The sequence below is a fragment of the Chanos chanos genome, chromosome 1 (assembly GCF_902362185.1).
Source record: "Chanos chanos chromosome 1, fChaCha1.1, whole genome shotgun sequence".
Taxonomy (NCBI): Eukaryota; Metazoa; Chordata; class Actinopteri; order Gonorynchiformes; family Chanidae; genus Chanos; species Chanos chanos.
This window is the reverse complement of record NC_044495.1, coordinates 17,055,983-17,072,929: the sequence shown is the minus strand read 5'-3', so window position 1 is coordinate 17,072,929 and position 16,947 is coordinate 17,055,983. Positions and strand designations below refer to the sequence as shown.

General features: G+C 40.8%; 1 protein-coding gene across 1 annotated transcript in view; it reads left to right on the top strand.

Moving 5' to 3' along the window:
- Window positions 1–16,947, top strand: part of cacna2d4a (calcium channel, voltage-dependent, alpha 2/delta subunit 4a) — a 63,273-nt gene that overhangs the window by 6,368 nt on the left and 39,958 nt on the right. The window contains exons 3-26 of the mRNA XM_030766339.1: window positions 715–831; window positions 1,338–1,397; window positions 1,604–1,766; window positions 2,589–2,720; window positions 4,536–4,596; window positions 6,040–6,190; window positions 6,741–6,815; window positions 8,534–8,623; window positions 8,941–9,054; window positions 9,336–9,414; window positions 10,395–10,528; window positions 10,782–10,799; window positions 12,580–12,657; window positions 12,918–12,998; window positions 13,194–13,268; window positions 13,451–13,537; window positions 13,808–13,879; window positions 14,103–14,164; window positions 14,288–14,355; window positions 14,499–14,544; window positions 14,718–14,815; window positions 15,125–15,218; window positions 15,357–15,449; window positions 15,987–16,114. Coding sequence (XP_030622199.1) covers window positions 715–831; window positions 1,338–1,397; window positions 1,604–1,766; window positions 2,589–2,720; window positions 4,536–4,596; window positions 6,040–6,190; window positions 6,741–6,815; window positions 8,534–8,623; window positions 8,941–9,054; window positions 9,336–9,414; window positions 10,395–10,528; window positions 10,782–10,799; window positions 12,580–12,657; window positions 12,918–12,998; window positions 13,194–13,268; window positions 13,451–13,537; window positions 13,808–13,879; window positions 14,103–14,164; window positions 14,288–14,355; window positions 14,499–14,544; window positions 14,718–14,815; window positions 15,125–15,218; window positions 15,357–15,449; window positions 15,987–16,114 — 2,176 coding nt within the window. The remainder of the gene's footprint in view (window positions 1–714; window positions 832–1,337; window positions 1,398–1,603; window positions 1,767–2,588; window positions 2,721–4,535; window positions 4,597–6,039; window positions 6,191–6,740; window positions 6,816–8,533; window positions 8,624–8,940; window positions 9,055–9,335; window positions 9,415–10,394; window positions 10,529–10,781; window positions 10,800–12,579; window positions 12,658–12,917; window positions 12,999–13,193; window positions 13,269–13,450; window positions 13,538–13,807; window positions 13,880–14,102; window positions 14,165–14,287; window positions 14,356–14,498; window positions 14,545–14,717; window positions 14,816–15,124; window positions 15,219–15,356; window positions 15,450–15,986; window positions 16,115–16,947) is intronic.

The following is a 16,947-nucleotide window of genomic DNA, read 5'->3' as shown; positions in this document are numbered from 1 at the left end:
GCCATAAGGCTATGTGACTGGGTGGTCTCAAGCCTGGGAAAGACAGTAGTCTGTGAAAGATTAAGAGGCTACCTTTAAGCTCTGAACGCTCTTCTAGTATCTCTGGCTATCAGCAAATCCCCTAGATACTGCACAGCAATTGTAGGTGGGGAATTTTCTAGAAAGGGTTTAGCCTGGATGCTCCAAATCGGCCAGCAGAAGTCTAAGTAAAACATGTCTGTGCGATATTTGTACATAAAATTTACAATGTGGATTTGCCATGAAAAAATGAACACGTGTAGCAGTTATAATTTTCACTTTATATTAACCTTCAGAATATTAAGGCATTTAAACAAAAGCTAAAACCAGTGTTTAGCATCGACCTGTCTCCTGCTCCTACAGGATTTAGCCTGGGTTATGAGTGGAGAGTCATCACACATATGGCATGCATGTTGCTGTCACTTTGCTTAATGATAGAATAAGACTGACTCCAAACTCCAATTGAATTTTTAAGACCGCAGATGAGATGCAGCAATTTGTCATTGCTGAGACACAAAGATGTGAAATTCACAATAAAGATGACTTGAATGTTTTTTTGTTATTATTTACTTTGCTGTTATTGTTTAGTTTGTTTGTTTTGTTTGTATAGACATGTAAAAATGAAGAACCCAACAAAGAGTTGGAGGAGGTGAATGATTATGGACCTTTACCTTACTGTTGTTATTTTTGTTGTAGAAATATAAGGATGTGGAGTCTTTGGTGAAGATAGAGGAGGTAGACGGCTCTGAACTGGTACAAAAATTTGCTGAGGAGATGGAGACCATGCTGGGACGGAAGATGAAATCTGTGAAGGTAAGGGTGTGTTTCAACGTGTGTATTAAGGGGCTTGTGCTAATACGATTGTGTGTTAAGGGTTGTGTGTGTGGATGTCAGTGTGTGTTGAGAGAGTTGTTATGGTAAATCTGTAGTGTTATGAATGTGTGAGTGAAGGAGAGTGAGAGTTCTGGTACATGTGTAATACAGTTTATATCCCAAAAGCAAATGCTTATTGTGACTTTCTGACAGATATTAAGTTAAATTATCAATGTGATGTCATCACAAAGAGCATCTAAACATGAAAACCTAGAGAAATTTGATATCATTACAGTCCTCAAAATAATGCTATCAAACATTGATAATTCATGTTCATTCTTTTACAACATGCAGTAGCTCACCCACCTTCATTGTGTTGGTCATTTGCAAAGTGACAGAAAATGATTTTGTGCTGTGTAGGTCAGTGATTTTGAGATGGTCAGTGATTTCGTGTTAGTGAGGTAGTTGATGAGTTGTTTTGTGGCTTTCTGATTTTATCTCCATAGAGACTGGCTGAGGCTGCGGAAGATGCTGACCTGTATCATGAGTATAATGCGTCATTACAGGTGAGATCCACATCTCCATAGAAACATTGCTCACCAGTCTGTCATTTAAAGCGTATGTAGACAGAGCACCATATTAACCATGTTCGGTGGAGCTGTTATAGCACACAAAGTAAATGATTTTGTTGTTGTGAATAAAAGTGAATTGTGTAAATGTGTAAATTCTAAAGTGTGGTATTAGAATGGCAAATGTGTTTTACCTACTACAGTTTGACTACTATAACGCCATGCTGATCAATACTATGGATGAGGAGGGCAACTTTATTGAGCTAGGAGGAGAATTTCCCCTGGAGGAGAATGAACATTTCAACAGACTCCCTGTTAACACACAGCAGAGTGACATCCAGGTGCCTACTAATGTCTACAACAAAGGTACAAACATGTTCAGCATTACAACAGTTCTTCAATTAACTCAACACTACCCCCAGCCTATTACTTAATGCAGACTGGTATCGTAAGGTGACAGGGCACATTCACTTTGGGAATATTTTTAAGGTGCTTCAGGCTGATGATATTGGCATGCCTTGATGCTAGTGATTTGAGTGTGGCTTTAGTTCTTATTTCAGCTGTAAAACATAGCCAAGTGTAAGAGCACCAACTGCTATTAGCATGGTCCAGAATTAATTGTCTTAAAAATCATTCATTCCATAAATACAGTGTACACAACATAGTATTTTTATGGCAATGAAAAAAAAAGCACATTGTCGTAAGCACGTGCATAGCTTTATATTGTGCAGACATGAGTAAATATATTATTTGGTTGCTATATATGTTGCTGGACACAAGTTGGACACAACTTTTTCTCTTCTTTTCTTCTTGCTATTATGCAGCTGTTAATCATAGTGCCCTCCTTGTTATTTACATTTTCTTAACCACAGCCCTTTTAATCTGACAGCCTGGAGAGAGTGTGTTTTCTATTTGACATAAATTCACTGCAGGAAACAGACTGAAAACTGGGATGAGCAGATTTTTTTTTCTTTTTAGTTTTAAACTTTCTGTCAAAGTACAGTGTGACACTGTGTTTCCGTACACCTGTATTAGCAGCTTAAGGTAGAGTTGGCACATAGAAACTAATTTGAATTTCCAAAACCTTTGCTGCAACTGTGGCTCAGACATTCCATGTTTCATTTCTGAGAAAGTCCCTCTGCCCCCCCGCCCCACCTCCTTCCCTCTCTCTTTCTCTCTGTCTCTCAGATACTGATATTCTGAATGGGGTGTATATGTCCGAAGCACTAAATGATATTTTTGTGAGTAACTTTGAGAAAGATCCCACACTCACGTGGCAGTACTTTGGCAGCTCGACTGGATTCTTCAGACTTTACCCAGGTAGTTGTCCTGCACAATGCTACACGACACAGCAGAATTCTTGTAATACCTCACACAACTGCGCAGTTCCTGACAACACTATATTTTGCCTCACCAAACAATGCTACTGTACCACCAGCATAGTATAAACAATAACGCTTTCACCAGAGTAAATCATGGTATATATTGTCTTGACAGAGAAAATAGAGAGGCTGAAGATGCTCACTGAAGGCAGATCAGCTCCTCTCAGCAGCACTGCAGTGCTGACAGACATGTTTTGTGAGGTCATTAGCTGAATTTCACTGACAGCTGCATTTTGTGAGGTCCTTAACCGAGTTTGATTGACAGCTCTGTTTTATGAGATCTTCAAGTGCACTTGATTGACAGTTGTATTTTGCTAGTGTGTTTGCTGATTGACAGCTGTGTTTTGTAGGGTAATTAGCAGGTCAGGGTGACTCAGCAGTCCTTTTCTGCTTTACGCCATCAGCTAGCAGTCTGAGCTCAAGGCCTACAAAGATAATTACCACACGCGCACACGCACACACACACACACACACACACACACGCACATACACACACACGCACACACTCTCACACATGCTCAGTAAAGCTAGCACCAGAGATATCCATGCCTTCCAAACCCCAGAGCATCTGTCATCAGCACTGCAGCTATTTTAGAGATGAAGTTCTCAGAATCACTCTATTACGCTTACATTGTATTAGAAAATTACTGTTATTATAGTTGTTATTGTGGTTTCCTAGGGCACCTTTTTTCTATGAGATCTGGGTCTACCAACAAAAGTAGTAATGGCTCTTAAAAACATTTGGTAAGACAGACAAAGAAACACCAGTTTATGGTTTAGAAACAACTAATTTAATTGGTTTCACATTTTAAAGCAGAACATCAACATTTGAAAGCGATTTCAGGTAAATGAACAACAAAAGCCTGGTTTGTTTGATTTCTGTCTGATATCAGCACAGCTCGGTTAACCGTTCCCAGCTGAGTAGGAACACGAAATCAAAAGTTCATCAGTTAATATCTTCACTGAAATGAACTCAGAACGCTAAATGATGACTTTTTACAATAGACAGACTGACTCATTTTTTGTTTAACAGCCATCAGAAGGTACATACCCTGTTAACTGAAAACAACATCAGTTTATAAATGGCTGCTCCTGCCTTTTGTGTGTTTTACAGGATAGCTTTCTTGCCATATTTGTCTTGTAGTCTATCATCAAGCACTCTAATTAGATGACCAACAGCCAGCCAACATATGAGGGTGTTACATATGAGATGTAGAGAACCTCTGATATCAAGGCTGTCCCTCGGTCAGAGGATGTCTGCCCTGCCATTGAAGTATTTGGGTTGTTTCCAGTTCCAGAGACAAGTCTGAGTCTGTGTCTGTGACAAGCTCAGCAGAACAAACCAAGTGGAGAGAAAATTCTCAAATCATGAAGAGCAAGTCTAACAGGATAACAAATCATCTTAGAGTGAAGAGATAAGAATATTTTATTTTGTGTCGCAGTTTTATTGTCATTAACGCTGAGGATTATTGGAAAATCATAAAGTTAAAAGGAAATCTCAGAACTTGTAAATGTATTTGGGCAAATACAGTGAGAGTTGAAGAGGTTCGTCTGTGACATAGAATGTGTTCAGGTCAACTACTGCATTTGCCAAGATTATATGCCATTATAAATCATGATGTGTACTGTTCCAGGTATACTATAATTATACACCTCATGGATGATATTCTGTAGAAGAGTAGGAAAAAGAATAATCTCGATTTCTGTGTGTGTGTGTGTGTGTGTGTGTGTGTGTGTGTGTTTTCTCTGTAAGGTATCCAGTGGACTCCAGATGAGAATGGTGTAGTCACATTTGACTGCAGGAACAGAAACTGGTAGGTCTTTACAGTGCCTGGTAAGTCTTTTCAGAGGTCACACTCAGCTGGGGTTATAGTACAAATGGGGTTAAAACCATATTTAAAAGGCCAACAGCTCCTGTGGTATTTAGTTCAGGGGCAAGAGGGTTTTGCATGGGTGTAAGATCATCCCTCAAAGTCACTAACATTGCAGGGGTAGCTTACATGTACAATACTCATATCATTCTGAATTCACACGCAGTACCTGCACAGACAGAACACTCATTAATATGTTGCATTAATTACATTACATTACATTACATTACATACATTAATCAGCTCATCAGTACTGTGCCATGTTGTTGTGCCTACTGGTCAATATCTGTGTCAGTTAATCTATCATATGCTAAAGCCTTCATCAGTATATCAGTAAATGTTGCACTACTGTACTCACATTGATCTGTATGGGTCAATATCTCCAAGCATGGAGAGCGTACTGCTGAATACCACGTTTAGTTGTCCTCTCATTGGCTCGCTGTACTATGTCACTCAGGACACATTGTAATCTGTCCTTCCCGTGACTCTGTCCATCGGCTTGGGCCCACTGAGACACCTGGACTCATGGCTAATACCATTAGAGCTAATGCTGCAAATCTGTTCAACTTTAATGAGAGGAAACAATGGAAAATCACATTACTTATTTTCTTAGAAATGTGTGTGTCTCTTTAAGAAACTCACTCTTTTACCTGCTGGTATGCAGGAGTGTTGTCACTTGATCTTTACTGTGTCTGATTGGAGGTATTGGGAAGGACGAATACCAGGTTGAGGCTTATCCATAGAATTCATAGATCCAATGCTCATCCCCTTATCCACGTCCAAGCCCGTTTGGATCTCTCCCAGCAGGCTAGTGTGGAGATGTGGCTGGCTGCAGGGTCATGTCTGTTTGAGATTTTAACTGTGGGCTGTAATCCACCTTACAGCATCACCAGTCACAGCTTATTAGGGCTTAGACATTATTTCATCATTGTGCAGTAGCTCACTGGTAAACAATGAGTTGACCATTTGTAGCTGATTTAAAGTAGGTTTTCTTTGAAGAAGCCTCAGTGGTGTATGATTTTCTTCGCTCTTATCTATGTATACCCAGTGAGCCCTGAGGTACAGTGAAGCAGGGCATGCTTGTGTGTGTGTGTGTGTGTGTGCGTGTGTGTGTGTGTGTGTGTGTGTGTGTGTGAGTGTGTGTGTGTGAGTGTGTGTGTGTGTGTGTGTGTGTGCGTGTGTGCGTGTGTGCGTGTGTGTGTGAGTGTGTGTGAATGTGTGTGTGCATGTGTGTGTGGTGTGTGTGTGTGTGTGTGTGTGTGTGTGTGCGCGTGTGACAGTGTGTGTGCGTGCGCGCGTGTGTGTGTGGTGTGTGTGTGCGTGCGTGTATATGTGTGTTTGTGTGTTTGTGTGTGTACAGTTCTGCTGACTCTCTGTTTCTGGCAGGTACATTCAGGCTGCTACCTCTCCTAAAGACATAGTGATTGTGGTGGATATCAGTGGCAGTATGAAGGGCCTGAGACTGACCATTGCCAAACACACAATCAACACCATCCTGGACACGCTGGGGGAGAATGACTTTGTCAATGTCATTGCAGTGAGTCTCTTACTTTGAATGCTCGCTGTTTTCATTCATTTTAGGAAAAAGATCAAATAAGAACATTCATCAGGGCTTGTTTTTAATGACTTAAAAAAAGGAATGGATGAAAGTTGGACTCTAAAAACAACAATACAAATTACTAAAGGTTACTCTATCACTACTACACATAATTTACAGAGCAAACTTTCAGCTGTCTTCCCAAACTGTCAGTGCTTGTTTTAATGCTTGAAAAAAAGGGAAAAAAAAAAAGAAAAGATAAATAAATCCCTAGTGCAGGACGTGAGTTTACACTGTAGACTACAGCTGCACCAATCACTGTTAAAGGGAGAGATTTACTGAGATCTTCAGGTTTAGATTTATGTAGAGCTTAAGCTTTTGCTAAATTAGGAATACAAGCACTGTCTGCTGCAAGACAAACACCCCAAATCAGTCCTTGACTCTTTCAATGCTTTTTGCCCGTGCCACAAAAAAGGTTGACGTAAGACCTAGATAGCCTGACCCTGTTTCTCACAAATCCTTAAACATCTCTCTGTTTCTCTCTCTGCAGTATAGTGATTATGTGCGTTATGTGGAGCCCTGTTTTAAAGGCACACTAGTACAGGCTGATCTAGACAACAGAGAGGTAAGGCTCAGTCTTGTCATTTGTATATGTTTGGGTGTGTGTGTGTGTGTGTGTGTGTGTGTGTGTGTGTGTGTGTGTAGTAATGAGTGAAGGTAAGACTGATTTGCTGTCTGTGTGTATGTGGGTGTTTGGGGGCGGGTAAGACTGTAAGACTAAGTTAATGAGTTTAACGAAGTTCTTCGGGAGCTTAAAGTTCACAGACACACATTCGAGTGTCAGCATTCTGTCACAGGTATCTATTACGACACACATACTCAGCGTAGCCTAGCTTATAGCAACGCATTGAAAGACGATGGTTTCAGCATTTCTTCACAGGGAGTAAAAGGGGTTAATCAATGTTTATTACTTTCATGCTAGCTTGTCATCCTAGTGCAGGTTCCACAGACAGGTCAGGCAGGTGTGAGTGCTGTGTGTTTGTACGGCACCCTTTGCTCTTTTCTGTTAGCACTCACACTTTTTCACTTTTCTGAGGGTCAGTCCACTATGTAGGAGGATAGTGCCTGTTAAACAGCACCATGTGTCCTTCTCCAGTGCTGAGGGCTTTATACCACATTTTCTCATGGAATGCTTCACATGCATCTCCTGTTCACAAGTGGACTGTTAGTCAGAACTTAGTTGGTCACTGAGAGCCTGACTGGCAGACGAGCTACACACACACACACACACACAAATTTCCAACACTCTGTCATCGCCATATGAAAGCAAAAATGCCACCACATTTGAAAGTTTTAATTATGCGTGTTTATGTAACCCACACTTATAGCTAATATTTCCACTGCTACACAAACCAGCAGTAAATGTAATTATGAAAACACTGGAAAACAGTAGCCTCACATGTAACTGGAACAATGTTGGTGTTAAAGGATTTTTAAACAATAACTCCGAGCCGAACTCTGTTCAACTCAGGAGATTAAGCACTGGAAGTAACACTTGTAAATTTGCTGTGTGAACACAGACTCAAGCACACACACAAGTATTATTTTGATTCTGACACTGTTCGCTGGTACGTAGTGCATGGTCAGTGAAAGATCATTCTGTCTAAATTGCGGTTTGTTATGTCTTAGTGAAGTGAAGAACAAAAAAGAAAATAATCTCTTCTCAGTAGTCTCAGAAATAATCTCATGAAAATGCATCTCTTCTTCTCAGCTCTTTTTTTCAAAATCCAGTTTATGCACATTTATATTCTCACAGACTCAAATAGTCTTTTTTTTCCACACAAAGTGCAAATTGTTTCTAGCTTTCTTTCAGTATTATGTGCCAACATCCACGTAATCCCTGGTACTCTCTGTGTGTGTGTGTGTGTGTGTGTGTGTTTAGTAATACTGTTTGTGCTTGTGATAAAATGGATTAGCATAGCGTCTAATGTCTTCCTGCTTTGTATGGCATTAGTGCACCATACTTCAGTAGCTCTCCCATGTGTTGTCTCACAGACTGAGCTAATTTGTGCCATTATTACAGCACTATCACATGTTGCACGGACATTTCAGCCTCCTAAGAGAGGTTTCGGTAACTGATTTCAGCTTCACTCAAGATTTTTCTTGCTTGACTTTAAGATTTATTAGCTTGTCTTCCCTGACGTAATGCTCTGATTGCTGTGTTTTTCACCATGTCTTTCTCTTTTTCTTTTGTTTGTTATCATTTAACTTTAACCATGCCTATAGTTATGGCTGTGTTTGATTTCATGCTCACTCTCTGTCTCTGTTAATCTGTTGTTGCAGCACTTTAAGCTGCTGGTGGAGGAGCTGCATGTAAAGGGAGAGGGCAAAGTGAAGAAAGCCATGAAAGAGGCCTTCCGCATCCTAAATGAGGTGTGTGCACATAGAAGGGAGTTTGTGAGCGAACTGACCTGGAATTCAGGAATACTAAAATATTCTTAATTCATTTAAAGAGCTTGTTTACCATCAGCCCTTCACACAATACACACAGGAATAATATTTAGTTATAATTTCATGTATGTGTATTTGCTGTATGTGTCTGTATCTGTACCTAATGCCTGTGTGTGTGTGTGCGTGTGTGTGTGTCTGTGTGTGTGTGTGTGTGTGTGTGTGTGTGTGTGTGTGTGTCTGTGTGTGTGTGTGTGTGTGTGTGTGTGTGTGTGTGTGTGTGTGTGTGTGTGTGTGAGTAGGCTGCGGCAGCGGGTAGAGGTAGTCTGTGTAATCAGGCTATCATGTTGATCACTGATGGAGCCATGGAGGATTTCCAGGATGTGTTTGAAGAGTTCAACTGGCCTGAACGCAGGGTAACTCACACACACACACTCACACACATACACTTGCACAGACACACACTGCACAGTGTCACCTCCATCTGTGGAATCAGTGTTTATTTTTTAAATGTTGCTTATGTTAAAAAGCAAAATTCAAATATATACAACATACTGAAACTCAGCGTAAACACTAATTAATACATCCCCATATGGCTCATACACATAGACACCCTGATCTGTCAGTCACTGTGTGTGTTTGTTTGTACTACTGCCGCAAAGCAAAGATGTTATGACGAACCTTTCCTCTTAAACAGGTGCGTGTGTTTACTTATCTGATTGGCCGCGAGCTGACCTTTGAAGATAATGTGAAGTGGATTGCCTGCAATAATAAAGGTGGGAATAGTGTTCAGCTTCTGAATTGAGAATAAAATGAGCAACCTGTAACAAAATCATTTAAAATCATTTGAAATTTATTTCATTAAAAAACCCATTCAAAGACTGTAAACAATATCAAATCTTTTTAACAGAGATTACTAACCAGCATGGATGATTTTATTAACATGCAGTATGGAGGAAATATGTTGTGTATGTGTTGAGTGTGTGTTAAGGATGTCCTCTTTGAGTGTTGATCACTTGGCCAGTTGGGTTGTTGGTCAGAGATTCTAGCCTGCTGGACCAGATGTTAGTCTTCTTAGAGACCTAGAAGTAGTTTCACAAGTTTCACCATGGTGTTGCCATAAACATTAGTGTATTTCCATTCTATGATTGCCTAGTAACTGTGGATGTAAATCAGCAGCCTAATCTCTAGATCATAATCTTGGTCCTTTTTATAACTTTATTATGAAACCTCATATGGTCTTTATTTACACTGTTGCTCTGCTCTGTGTGTGTGTGTGTGTGTGTGTACGTGTGTGTGCACGCGCGTGTGTATATGTGTGTGTGTGTGTGTGTGTGTGTGTGCGCGCATTGCCCTCTACTGGCTAATTAGCTCACTGCAGGTCAGATAGAACATGCAGTACATTATAAAAACAGGGTTTAATCACACCTGATTACCTGTTAAAAACAGTAATCCGAGTTTACTGTATAAGAAGCCATTCATTCCATTTCAATCAGGTATATGTGTGTGCATTTGTGTGTGTGTGTGTGTGTGTGTGTGTGTGTGTGTGTGTGTGTGTGTGTGTGTGTATGTGTGTGTGTAGGAGTGTGTCGGTGTGCAGTAAAAGTGGCTTCTATTTGACAAAAATGGCTCTGAATGACTGTGGGTTTGATTGCCTCAAGCTTTGAGAAAGCCACTTAACTTAAAGGTCTTCACTCTTTGATAGAAAAAAATGGTAAGAGCTTCAGCTAAATGAATGAAATGTAAATGTCCTCAGGTTACTACACCCATATCTCCACTCTGGCTGATGTTCAGGAGAATGTGATGGAGTATCTGCATGTGCTGAGTCGACCAATGGTTATCAACCATGACCATGACATCATCTGGACTGAGGCTTACATGGATAGTGTGGTGCGTTTCCTGTACTATTTCTCCATCTCTTCTTCTGTTAATCAGTCGTGAGTCCTTAACATCATCAGACCATGATCTTCATCACTATCCTCTTCATCAATGTCCTCTCCCTCAGGGTGACTCTGGGCTCTGTCTGCCTGTCACTCTGTCACTATTCATGTTATACCATCTGTTTTCAGTATGTGTTTCTCTGTTTTCCTCATGTATGTCCATCCCTCTCATCTGTCTCCACCCTCCCTCATCATCACATCAGCTGCCCAACACAGCAGAGGTAAAGAGCACCTCAAATCTTAGAGCACTTTTATAAACTTATTCCCTGAAGAGTAACAGTTGAGAACTATTATAAACTTACCCTAGAGGAGTAACAGTAGAGGACTATTATAAACTTACCCTGGAGGAGTAACAGTAGAGGACTATTATAAACTTACCCTAGAGGAGTAGCAGTAGAGGACTATTATAAACTTACCCTGGAGGAGTAACAGTAGAGGACTATTATAAACTTACCCTAGAGGAGTAACAGTAGAGGACTATTATAAACTTACCCTAGAGGAGTAACAGTAGAGGACTATTATAAACTTACCCTGGAGGAGTAACAGTAGAGGACTATTATAAACTTACCCTAGAGGAGTAACAGTAGAGGACTATTATAAACTTACCCTAGATGAGTAACAGTAGAGGACTATTATAAACTTACCCTAGAGGAGTAACAGTAGAAGATTATTATAAACTTACCCCTGAAGAGTAACAGTAGAGGACTATTATAAACTTACCCTAGAGGAGTAACAGTAGAGGACTATTATAAACTTACCCTAGAGGAGTAACAGTAGAGGACTATTATAAACTTACCCTAGAGGAGTAACAGTAGAGGACTATTATAAACTTACCCTGGAGGAGTAACAGTAGAGGACTATTATAAACTTACCCTAGAGGAGTAACAGTAGAGGACTATTATAAACTTACCCTAGAGGAGTAACAGTAGAGGACTATTATAAACTTACCCTAGAGGAGTAACAGTAGAGGACTATTATAAACTTACCCTAGAGGAGTAGCAGTAGAGGACTATTATAAACTTACCCTAGAGGAGTAGCAGTAGAGGACTATTATAAACTTACCCTAGAGGAGTAACAGTAGAGGACTATTATAAACTTACCCTAGAGGAGTAACAGTAGATGATTATTATGAGCTTACCACTGAGGAGAAACAGTGGAGGACTATTATAAACTTACCCTAGAGGAGTAACAGTAGAGGACTATTATAAACTTACCCTAGAGGAGTAACAGTAGAAGATTATTATAAACTTACCCCTGAAGAGTAACAGTAGAGGACTATTATAAACTTACCCTAGAGGAGTAACAGTAGAGGACTATTATAAACTTACCCTAGAGGAGTAACAGTAGAGGACTATTATAAACTTACCCTAGAGGAGTAACAGTAGAGGACTATTATAAACTTACCCTAGAGGAGTAACAGTAGAGGACTATTATAAACTTACCCTAGAGGAGTAGCAGTAGAGGACTATTATAAACTTACCCTAGAGGAGTAGCAGTAGAGGACTATTATAAACTTACCCTAGAGGAGTAACAGTAGAGGACTATTATAAACTTACCCTAGAGGAGTAACAGTAGATGATTATTATGAGCTTACCACTGAGGAGAAACAGTGGAGGACTATTATAAACTTACCCTAGAGGAGTAACAGTAGAGGACTATTATAAACTTACCCTAGAGGAGTAACAGTAGAGGACTATTATAAACTTACCCTAGAGGAGTAACAGTAGAGGACTATTATAAACTTACCCTAGAGGAGTAACAGTAGAGGACTATTATAAACTTACCCTAGAGGAGTAACAGTAGAGGACTATTATAAACTTACCCTAGAGGAGTAACAGTAGATGATTATTATGAACTTACCACTGAGGAGAAACAGTAGAGTAGTATTTTTAATTACACCTCAGGAGTTAATTTATATTGTCTAATAAATTGTTTAACTATGTTTGACTAGATGCCATCTCTCTCTCTCTGTCTCTCTCTCTCTGTCTTTCTCTCTCTCAGCTTTTTAACAGTCAGGCTCAGAGTCTATTGTTAATGACATCAGTGGCTATGCCCGTGTTTAGTAAAAAAGAGGAGACGGTGAGTCACTGACCTGCCAGACACTGCTCTTGACATTTAAATTACAACACATGCAGATTTTTAGTTGCTAACTCATGGAATAATGCTCTAAGTCTATATTCACAAATAAAGTGTTATGTTTTCTATGTGTATGTGTTCTGAGAGAAAGAATGATGTTCTCTACGGCTTGCCCAACATTTATACCCCCAGGATTTTTTTTTAAATTGAAAAATATAGTTATTTTGTCTGATTTATTTCTCTCATTTCCTTTTTCTCTCCAGTTATCTCATGGCATTTTGTTAGGTGTCGTGGGGACTGATGTTCCTCTGAGAGAGTTGATGAGATTGGCTCCTCGGTATAAGGTACTGTTCTTACCGATTCTCTCCCTCACACAAACACACACACACACACACACACACAAACACTCTACCCATTCTACATCTGTGTGCTGATGTGGTGTCATAGCCACATATATGCAATGTTTACCTGGATGTTAAACCGCACTGTGTGTGTTTGTGTGTGTGTGTGTGTGTGTGTGTGTGTGTGTGTGTCTGCAGCTGGGAGTCCACGGTTATGCATTCCTCATCACCAACAATGGCTACATCTTATCCCACCCTGACCTCCGCCCTCTGGTGAGTCCTCTATCTCATTCATTTTTACTACGCGTTGGTTCGTGTCTGTGTGAGAAAGCATATGTGATTGCACATGCCTTTATATCTGCATCCCAGTGTGTGCATGTTTTAGTGTACATGCATGCCTCTGTGTGCATATCTTTATGTACATTGCTGTGTGTGTGTGTGTGTCTGTTATTCAGTATAAAGAGGGGAAGAAACTAAAGCCAAAGCCCAACTACAACAGTGTTGACTTGTCTGAGGTGGAGTGGGAGGATACAGAAGAGATAGTAAGTACACATATGCACACCCAGATACACACACACACACACACACACACACACAAGCACACACTCAGCATGGACAGACACTCACTGAGAACATGCACAGACAAACTCACATGCAATACATACACACACTTACTCAAGCCAGGCACTCGCACACCCACAACAGGAATATCAGCATCTCTATAAAGTTTATTTAATATTAATACTCGTGTATGTGTGTGTGTGTGTGTGTGTGTGTGTGTGTGTGTGTGTGTGTGTGTGTTATGTGTATAGCTGAGGACAGCGATGGTGAAAGGGGAAACAGGAACACTGTCATTGGGTGTGAGAGCCACGATAGAGAAAGGGGTAAGTGATCACTGCATGACTTATATATGTGGCAATGATATTTCTGTTACTACTACTGCTTGTTTTTATTAATAGTATTCTTATTACTACTACTACTACTACTACTACTAATAATAGCAATTATCATTACAAGAACAATGTTATATGTTCAGATCTGTACTCTGAACATGAGACGTTCAGATCTGTTTTCAGTTTATGTAACTGTATGTTGTTCTCTCCACAGAGAAGAGTCTTATTTCTGAGAAATGACTATTTTTACACCACAATCAATGAGACTCCATTCAGGTGTGTGTTTAGCATGCTTTAGTCAAGAATCTGATTTTATCATAAATTGCATCAGTAGTTTTATCTTAATGTACATGTGCCTGTGTGTGTGTGTGTGTGTGTGTGTGTGTGTGTTTATTCCAGTCTTGGTATGGTGCTGACTCGGGGCCATGGAGAATATATCTTTGTTGGAAATGTGTCTGTGGAAGAAGGTACTGGTCATTCTTCTTTATACAGTCCCATCTCTATCACTGGACCTTATATATCCCTGTATATCAAGGTTTTTCCAGCGTTATACTTCTGAACCTCCTCCCTCTCCTTCTCCTCTCTCCTGTTCTGTCCGTCTGTCCTACAGGTTTGCATGACCTGACAGCATCTGACGTGACTATTGCTAATGAGTGGTGAGTAAATACCTAGGTGTGTGAGAGTGACAGAGAAATTAAATCCACATGTATTGCTGCTCTGATCTGTATATATACTGAAATTTGACCAGCAGGCTCATCTGTATGTATGTGCGCGTGTGTGTGTGTGTGTGTGTGTGCGCGCATGCGTGTGTGCGTGTGTGTTGTATCAGGACATACTGTGAGACGGATATTGACCCTCATCACCGTAAACTCACGCAGTTACAGGCCGTAATCCGCTTCCTCAAAGGCAAAGAACCTGATCTGGAATGTGAGTGTGCCATTCATTTGCATATCCATCAGTGTTACTTATGTATCTATCATTTTACACAAACATTAGTCTTATTAAATCTATTAATGTCAACCTGTGTGGGACAGTGTTTGAGTCCAGTCTGTGACTAATCTTAATCTTTTTTCCATGGACACAAGCTTAAGTCTGTATTGCTAGACAAACCCTAAAGTCTGTATTGCTCAACAAATCCCAGTGTCTAAATCACATCCCCTCTGCCTCATAACTGAACCCCCTTCTGTAGGACAGAAGGGCTGAGTACTTGTGTTGACAGAGATGTTGTTTTCCTAGGTGATGGGGATCTCTTGCGACAGACCTTGTTTGATGCGGTGGTGACAGCTCCCATGGAGGCATATTGGACAGCCATAATGCTTAATGCTTCGGGGTAACACTACAACTCCTATCATCCCCTACACTCAAGGCATCTCTTCTCTGAGGTTACCTGCAAGTGTCTTACCCCTCCAGGCTATTCTTTTCTTTTATTTCTTGTATAAACATGTTTGTCATCCCTTCTTTTCTGCAGAATGGATGAGGGGATAGAGATGGCGTTCCTGGGCACTCGCTCTGGGCTGATGAGAGTGATGAGATATGTGGGCAGTGAGAAACGAGTTGCCAAGTGAGCACAGATAACGCACAACGCTACCCACAGCATAAAGAACACAGCACACACACACACACACACACACACACACACCACTCTCACTGCACAGACGCATAGCACAGTTTTTACTCAGCAACAGACAGAACCCTCAGCAGAAGGAAACGTGACAGCTGCTGAGTTCTGCTTACAGTCATTACGTATTTTTATATTGGTGTGATCATGGTGGTTATACTTAGGTTGAGTTATAGGGTCATTATTAGAGTTGGCTGCGTCACCGTTCGTAGCTGTAATTAATTAACAGTTCATTTCTGCTGCCTCCACCCTTATACATCTCCATGCCTCTGGCCGGCTTAGCGCCAAGCCCAAAATAATCCCTCCATCCTTCTCTTATCTGATTATCACTCATCCCATTACAGTATTACATACCCACACTTTGGGCAGATGTCTTACTTACATTAGCTCTATGCTAACACCCAAAGGGATCTCATTGCTTTTACCCTTCCTGGCTCTGGCCAATATTTTATCACTCTATCTGTTTGGTTGTCTCAACAGGAAGTTCCTGTCACTTGCAGACAAAGAGAATATTTTTACGCTGGACCATTTCCCTTTATGGTACCGCCGCGCAGCAGAAAATCCAGCTGGGAAATTCCTCTACTACGTTCCTAAAGAGGACACACGAGGTACCTTAACTAAAATGCTCCTGTTCCCATTCATTACCATGACAGCAGGACCGCTGGCCCTCTGTAGCCGCAGATTTACTCACACAGAGTGTTTGCTCACACCGGACTGTGAACCAAACCGTGAACCGTGACCAAACTGTGAACCAAACCAAGAAAGCACTAAGCAGTGTGTGGTGTTTTGCGTGTACATATAAGGGGTGTGTGACTGTTCTTTGGCTTATCTACCCCCTTGAAATTATCATCTCATCTCTGGCTCTGATCCAAAACACATGGCAGTGCTACTCAGGAGTTTATCAGGACCTTGGTAAGTGTGTGGACTAAAAGCCCACAGGTAGTGGGTCTTGTAAATCCATCCACAGGTCAATACTGTCCTCAGGTATTTGTACTTAGATCGGAAGTGTAGATACAAACACACACACACACACATACACACACATGCATGACATATGTTATCACACAAAGAATCAGACTGATCAGTAAAGGCACTAACGGTGCCCTGCTCTTCTCAGATGTTTTCAGAGAATATGAAACCAACTCTAGTGCCTCCCCCAGTCAGGAGGACCTGGAGCAGGAGGACCTGGATGGTATTTAAACAGCTCTGTGGCATGCTCTCTCTCTCTCTCTCTCTCTCTCTCTCTCTCTCCCTTACTCCCTCTCTCTCTCCCCCTCCTTCTCTCTCTCTCTCTGCATGGGCTGTTTCTCAGTAAGCATGGCTTGCCTGTGCTGCACAATGGAACAGTTATAAAAGCTCTTTCCTCCATGTCTGCTTTTTTTCCATTTGGTTATTTAAAAGGATTTTAGGCATGTATGAAACATTTTTTCAGGGCTTTATA